Below are 8,445 nucleotides of genomic sequence, written 5' to 3' on the forward strand. Positions count from 1 at the left end.
AATATAATTTCTTACGTAAGATATTTTCACATCAGTAAATCATTAAAAATCAAAAGTTTATCAATTTAGTAAAAAATTCAAATATTTGGTCGAAAGATGAACGACTTTATTAAAAATTAACTTTTGTATTTGCAGACTGATCATTGTATTTAAAAATTAATTTCTTTGTTCGAAAATTGAACTATTTTGTTGCTCTTCTTATTTGGTTAAAAATTAATCTTTTTTAGTTGAAAATTCAACAATGTAGTTGAATTTTTTCTGTTCTTTTGTAAAAATTTAATCCTCTTGGTTCAAAATTAAATTATATTGGTTGAAAATTTATGTAAATTCTTGAAAATACCTTCTTTTCGTAGATATTTCTTGTTTTTGTTTGAAAATGTATCTTTTTTAGAGAAATCAAACGCGCTAATTTAAAAGTTTAAATCGTTTTTTTTTTGGCTGAAATATCAAATGCTACATTTGTCGTTGAAAATTCATCTTTTTGGTTAATACCTAATTTTTTCAGCTGGAAATTTACCTATTCCATTTTTGGTAGAAAATGTATCTTTTTTAGTTGAAACTTTAATTATTTGGTTGGAAATTTATGCATTTTGTTAAAAATTCGCCTTTTTTGGTAGAAAAATAATAATCTAGTTATGTTGGGGATTCAATTATTTTGTTTAAAATACGCCTTTTTTGGTACAATTTAACTTATAGATGAACAACTAAGGTGGTTATATATAAGAGGGTTCGAATATATCACGGGACTTTAAAGGATTTGAAGAGAATTAAAAAAATTCAAATGTATTTGACATTTTTACTGAATTTATAGACAAAATATATAAATTATTTTCACTATAAAAGAGATTTCAAAAGTTTACAGAAGTTTTAAGGTATCTCAAACGATTCAAAAGAATTAAGAGAAGTTTTACATATTTCAAATGATTTAAAAAGATTTCAAGTGTATGAAGAAATTAGCTGTATAAATTCAGAGAAAAATGAATCTTTGCAATGAGCTTTATAAGCTTGTAAGAGAATATAAATATTTTTGACGATTGAAAGTAATTACGAATGATTTCTGTGGATGATAAAGGATTCTAAGGGATTTTCATAAATTTTAAAGGATTTTAAGTTATTTAAAAATATTTAATAATATGTCAACGAATTTCAAAGGATATGCGTGTGTTAATTAATTGAAGTCGTAGTTTAACAGTGAGAGAGCTAGAGGAAGACAGACCTCGGGATTCAAAAAGCCATTGTTTCCGAAATTTTGAGCCAATCTTTGAGAATAAGCACAAAACATGGCGATCGGGTTCTTCATGATGACAACGTACGTGTCCATTACCGCAGCTCATTCAGCAGTTTCTGGTGAAACAGGGCCGTCCTCAACTTCGATAGTCCCTATACAGTCCTAAGTTGGCCTTTCAAAGAAGTGCAAAAATTTCAATTAAAAATGAGAATTGCTCCTAATTTTCAATTAGAAAAATAAATAAAGTGGAAAGGGATTAAAGAAGAAAGAGATTGTGCAAAGATCAAAGCAGTTCCCGTGGTTCAGATTTATTTAGCAACCGATTCCATCCAATCAGGAGAGATGTGTCATCAAGGCGAGAATAGGCGCACTTAACACTGGCAACGCTTTTTCGCGACCTGCCGATGCAAGTGGACAAGAGTGTTGTCACCTCTTGACGCTATTTATATAGCCCTTCTGAGACGCTTATTAATAGGGTCGATTCAACGCCTTCGTTAATTGTAACTTACGCGATGATAATGCGCAATTTTGTATAAATGGGACAGCTGCAGTTCGCGGGGGTAACGTTTCGTGAAAGTTTCAATTCAAGGTCATTTGAGGTCGAATAATTGGAGAACAGTTTCATTTCTCTCTGAATTTGAATTAATAGTTTTCGATGCTAATTTATATTCATTCTCTACTAATTCAATTAGGGGGCGTCCACATATCCCGTACAGAAATTGTCCCATTTTGCCCTATTAAGAAAGTGGCGCTGACAAGGCCCACACCAGTTTTCTATTTTCAAAGAAATACATTAAATTATATAATGGATACAAAAATAAAACAAGTAGTATTTGTTTAGTATTATTATAGTTTTAAAAAGTAGGGCATACCTTAGAAAAACCGGACAGGCCCTGACAAGTTTACCCAAAGTATTGCAATGATCTGCAAAAGCGTTATAGAACATGCAAGGTTATTATTGGTTTATCCGAACGGGGCCACGCCAGAAGTAGGGTAAACTGGGCAGTGCATTACCAGGCCCACATTTAGATTTCTGCACGGATATTACGAGACGCTATGATTAGTGATATTTAACTCGCTTCCTCTTGTGACAATATGTAACAAAAAAAAAAAAAATTACTGCGAAAGAAAATATGAAAACAAAATTTAATGTGATAATGAAGCTGACCCCCTTTCTTGTTTTTATACATACGAAATATAAATGAAATTTTACATAACCGTCAATCGAACACTGAATAAGTTCAAACTATTTGATTCTAGTATTAAAATATTTTTAATAAAATGCTTGAGATTTTTTCATTTAAGAACATTAATATCATTTAACGATTAGCTTACAGCTTAGATTATACATTAACGGATTTTTTTCCGCTTGTTTTAAAAAGAAATTACCTCTTTTTCTCGTTCTTCGGTTACACTTGAACTGAATTAATATAACCCAATCAGAAAATCCAACTATTCTTGGTTAAAACTTAATTTTTCGAAATTAATTTCTTTTGGTTAAAAAATCTATACTATTTGATTACAAATGTAACTATTTTATTGGAACTGTATGCATCTATTTTGTTAAAAAGTCATCTTTTTGGTAAAAAATTCAACTAATTTGCTTAAAGTTGAACTAAATTGTTAAAAAATAATTTTTTTATTGAACATTTAATAACTTAATTATTGTTTGAAAATTTAGCCCTTTTTACTTGGAAATTCAACTATTTCGTTAGAAATTTAATTGCTGGGTTAAAATTATCAACAATTGTTGATGATTCATCTTTTTTGTAGCATATTAATTTTATTGGTTGAATTTTGAACTCTTTTCTTAAAACTTCATCATTTCTTTCTTGAAGATTCATAATTTGATTTAAAAATTGTTCTCTGGTTGGTAATTTAACTATTTTGCTAATAACCCGTTTTTATTTGTTGTTGAGAATTAATTTTGCAAAGTGAAAATTAACTATTTCATTTTTGTTACATTTCTTCATTTAATTTGTCGAAAATTCGTCTTATTGAATCAAACGGTTTTTAATTAACAATCAGATATTTCTTTAAGAATTATTATTTTTGTTAACAAATCAACTGCTGATTTTAAATTTGAACTACGTAGTAAAATAATAATTTTTTTAGTTGAAGATTCATAATTTTAGTTAGAAATTCTACTATTTGACCGCAAATTAACTTTTTTATTGTAAATTCAACTGTTTTCCCGAAAGTTCGTCTTTTTAGCTATAAATTTAACAATTTGGTAGAAAATTAAACTATTTGGTTAAAAATGAACTGTTTCGTTGAAAATTAAACTATGTAGTTTTGTAGAAGAATAATCTTTTTGGTACAAAATTAAATCATTTATCTGAAAGTTTAACTATTCAGTAGAAAATATATGTATTTTGTTGAAAATTCATTTTTGTATGTTAAAAATGTCACATTTTTTAGGAGGTAAGTCATCTTTCTAATTGTTTGCAAATTCATCCTTCTTGACTAAAAACAAACGTTTTTGGTGAAACATTCCACTGTTTTCTAAAAAATTCGTCTTTTTGGTTGGAAAGTTCAGCTATATTTCATCAGCAGAAAAATAATTATTCAGTAATGAGCTTCTTTTAATCCGAGTTATAGCCATAATTTCTTAATATTCTTATTTCTCTTGTCAATAAAAATTGAATTACTTTAGTCTTTCTGGTATTAGATGCATTAAATTAATTATTTTTACACCATAAACTGAATCCAATAGAAATTGAAAAACTAATACAGCGATTCCAAAAGATAATAATTTTAACAATAATATAAGTTATTTGTTTAAATATAATAAAAATTTATCAAAAAATACACAAAAAAGATTGTGTTTACATTTTTTTTATAACAGTCACAGGTTAGCAGACCTGTTAAATACCTAATCAAGCTTACTCAGAACACATTTATTTGGATAAAAAAATTTGTTGTTTTAACCCTAGAATATAGATATTAAATTTTTGATTTAATATTTGATTGATTAAAACAAAAAGTTGATTTGGTCAATGAAATATTTTGTTTGAACCAACTAAAAATTTATATTATCGTGGTCAAATAATAAAATTTGATCCCTAGAAGAACACGATTGGATGATTCCAAGTGCTGCGTCGAAAATGTTTAGGCTAAAAACAGAAAAAAAGTAAAAAAATCATCTTTCTCTTTTATTGATTTTCTTAATTCTTAATAAGATATAAATAAAATATTATTAGGTCCGTCATTTGAAGAAATTTATTAGAGTTATGATTTTTTTAGCATAATATTATTAGAAGACAATTCCCTCTGTTCCTAATCTAAAAAAAATAATTAAAAGTGTAAAATTTCTAAAGAGCAAATAAGATTAGCCCAACAATGATAATATTTTTCGAATTTTTACTAAAAAACTGATACTTTTTGCCCCTTACATATTGTAAACAATTTGTAACATTTTCTTATCTATATTTTTAAGCAAATTTTACATCCATCAATAAAACCGATCTCCAATTATCACCATTATAAATTGCAATAAATACTTTTCCTAATGCCAAAATATGTTTTTCTTCGAACAAGATAATTTTATATAAATATTTTTAACGTGAAAACTTAATTTTTCTGTTTACATCTACAACTTTTGTTGATATTTTATTACTAAGAAAAATGATCAGATGGTAATATTATATTGAAAAATCATGTCGAATGGAAATTTCTGATTATTACAAATATCAATAATTTTAAATTGCATATACACGTCAGAAACTAAAAATAATCTTTTGTCATAACTCTATGACAGATGTCCTATCTAAATGTTGGTGATAGTCTCAATATTTTTTTCTCATACATTTGGTGTTACGGATAAAAAGGATATTCAAAATTGAAGATCATTTTGGATTCATCTAATCGAGTTCTTCTAGGGTAGGGTTCAAACTGCATTATTATTATTATTATTATTATTTTTTTAAATCGAGGAGTGTTGTCTCTATTCAAAAAAAATCTTCTTTTGGACTTATTTTTATTCTTATACTTATTTTTGTTTTCAAAAAAAGAATGATTATAAATGTTGATTATGATTTTCCGTTAAATGGAATTATTTATGTTAAATACATTTTTTCCATTTGAAAATTATACGAGAAAAAGTTAAAAACACATTCCATATCCCAGATACACTACTTATTAGTTGAAAATTATTATAAAAATATAAATTTAAAATTTATCCGTGGGATAAAAAAAAGTGAAAAGGTCCAGCATATGGCCCAAAATATAAGGAAACTTAAATACCTAATATCACAATATAACAGTTTATAACTAATACAGTTATAAAAAATAAGACTGGCTTATTTGAGTTTCAATTAAGAATATAATTGAATTCAATTGTGAAACTGTATATAAAAATACTTAATTTTGATAAATATTAAGAAATAAAACCTTTAGGGTTGGAGAGGCACTTTTCGTCCCTTGGTGGTGATTGAGGTTCCTTATGCGCCTGGATTTTCCCAATCAACAGTTCCAATCTCGAACTGTTACCTTTGAACAGCATTATGTGCACTTTTATTTTTCCTTCTTGATCTTGTCACTGCTTCAATGTCCAGAATCATTCACAAATAGTTCAATTCTCAGGCGCGATTAGAGGAAGCTTTTCAAAAAGTTCAAACTTCATTCTATCTTCACCAATATATGATCCTTGATTGATGAAAAAATGATTCCATCAATTATTGCTGATCTTTTCTTCCTGATGATGCCGACGTTCTGCAGAGAGGTGAAGCTAATTCTTTCGTATTAATGAGAATTGAAAACTTCTTTCTTCTTTCTAGAATTCTGGATACAATTGAAGAGAGATTGTTCATCTAGTAGTTCTTCTCCAAAGGATCCAAACAGTATCAATGAAAAACAATATTTTCAAATTTAAGAATCACTTATTTTGTTTCTTCCTGCCTGCAAAGTTCGAAATTAACAAATTCTTCGCCTCTTTTTTCCAGTTTCTCACGTGTTTTCTTCAATCCTTATCATCTGTCCTGTCCTTCAGTGAAAGATCGAAAAATCAACAAATTCTTTAACCCAGAACAACATATATACCTATCACACTTCTTCAAATATTTGATCACTGATTGCCACCTCTTAACAAAAAGTCCTCAAAAGATAAACAGAACAGTTGCAAAATTAACACAAGTCTCTAACAACTCTGATCAGAACTCTACTAACTCGTCACATTAATAATAAAAAGTGAGTTTGATTTTCTAAGGAATTGTAAAATAAAGATCGACCTTCTTGCGATCCAGAATGGATCACCGGATGAACTGACTAGCTCGAGATGTGCCTCGCGTGCTAGTGTTTAGCATGGACTAAGGGGGCCCGGCACTATTATCGCTAGTGTAAGTCCTCTCGAGCCCCTCGAGCGACTCGTGCCGGAGAAGGGACCCCAAAGGACAGGATAGGGAGCCCCTTGGGAAACAAGCCACCTCATTGGCTGGTAGGCGGTCTCGAGTACACCCACCTCCTGCACTCTGCACCTATTAACCATTCATTTACCTCTGCCAGCAACCTATCTACTATCAGCCTTCTACTACTAATCCTAGACCTAAGCTGTCTTCTAGTCACCAACTTGAAATCTTGAATGCTCCTCGGCTCCTTCCTTTCCTCTATTGTTCTCCAAATCTCCACTGGTCTCCTGCCGGAACACCCTGGACCTTCAAGGTCAACGACCAGAAAGGGGAAGTCGCTATAAATGCGCTTTTATGTCTTACCAACATTAAACTTTAGGTAGGGGTTTTCCATATTTTTCAGAGAATGAAAAATGGAAATTCTGGAATTTAGAGGATATATAAATCAGTTCTTGCTTGAATCATCCGGTAATTTTTACTTTGGTCCCAGGATTCTTCTTCTGATATAAATATTTGAATTTCAAGATTTTCGCTAATCGCGAATAGCGACTCAAAAGCTTTTTCTAGTTTACAATCCAGCTACTTAATTGAAGTAGAACTATTTTCTTAAAAACGCATTCTCTTGATTGATGATTCATCGTTTTAGTTGGGATTTTTTTCTTCAAAATTTAACTATTTTATCAACATTCTTTTTATAAGTATTTTTGTAATTGCGAATCTAAATATTTCCTGTTTAGGTGAACATTTATCTTCTTTAGTTAAGAAGACAAATATTTTCTTGTCTTTCTTGGTTGAAAATGAATCGTTTTGGTTCAAAATTCATTTCTTTGGTCTGAAATTAGTTGTTTTTTGTTTTTAAATTAAAAATTAAGGTTTTAAACTGAAAATTGAACTATTTCATGTTTGGTTAAACATAATCAATTCTTTTCAGCATATATATATATATATATAATATATATTATAGTAATATATATTATATTATAATATAATGTATATTGTTGTAGTTTCTTTGAAAATTGCTGTATTTTTTTTTAATTTTGTCTTTTTGTGGTAGATTATTCATCTTTTTGGGGACTCGTTACTTTTTTGGTTAAACATTCATCAATTAGTTTGAAAATTCAATTTAAAATTTTAATATTTGGTTAAAAATGTATGTATTTTATTAAACATTATTCTTTTTTGGTCGAAAATTACAAAAAAAATGTTTTCGAATAATATTACTTGAAAAATCGTACATTTCGTAAAAAGAATTTTTTGCAATTCATTTTCATAAATAAATGTGCAATGTATGAATGAAACCAGAAGTGGTACTATACAGTTAAACACTCTAAATTTCAATCAAATATGCTTTAACTGAAAAATCAGTCATTTATACTGAAAGTTACGGATTAGATCAATTTTTTGGATAATTCGCCTTTTTATTGAAAAAGAAACTATTTGGAGAAACTTGAACTACTTTATTAAAAATTTATTCTTATGGTTAAAGATTCATCATTTTCAGAATTCTGATGTTTGATTTTGCTGCGATTACTGGTCAAATAATTTTCCGGAGAAAGGAGAAAATATTTGCCTCAGTTCCGATTTGAACCAGGAACGCCACTATTTACGAGTGGAGCGTTAACCAATTATAATCCACCGCGGCCACAGCAGACTTTCTCGTTTCTCCTATTATATACCATGATGACATGTATACCATGTTACACGATTCTGCATTTTTATAAACTGTGGAATTTATGTGATTAATTTAAATCTGAATCAAGTTACCGAAGCTGAATTTAATTTTGAATATCGATATATTTTGTCGACCAAAGTAAATAATTAATTTTTGATATTAGATTTTTCTATAATTACTGGTCAAATAATATTCTACAG

The 8,445-nt window shown here is 28.7% G+C and overlaps 1 protein-coding gene across 1 annotated transcript in view; it reads right to left on the bottom strand.

The window, feature by feature from the left end:
• LOC117182039 (zinc finger protein 423 homolog) overlaps positions 1-6,512 on the bottom strand; it is a 41,234-nt gene extending 34,722 nt beyond the window's left edge. The window contains exon 1 of the mRNA XM_033375058.1: positions 5,621-6,512. Coding sequence (XP_033230949.1) covers positions 5,621-5,732 — 112 coding nt within the window. The 5' untranslated portion in view covers positions 5,733-6,512. The remainder of the gene's footprint in view (positions 1-5,620) is intronic.
• Positions 6,513-8,445: the final 1,933 nt, after the last annotated feature.

Source organism: Belonocnema kinseyi, chromosome 10 (genome assembly GCF_010883055.1).
Source record: "Belonocnema kinseyi isolate 2016_QV_RU_SX_M_011 chromosome 10, B_treatae_v1, whole genome shotgun sequence".
Classification (NCBI taxonomy): domain Eukaryota; kingdom Metazoa; phylum Arthropoda; class Insecta; order Hymenoptera; family Cynipidae; genus Belonocnema; species Belonocnema kinseyi.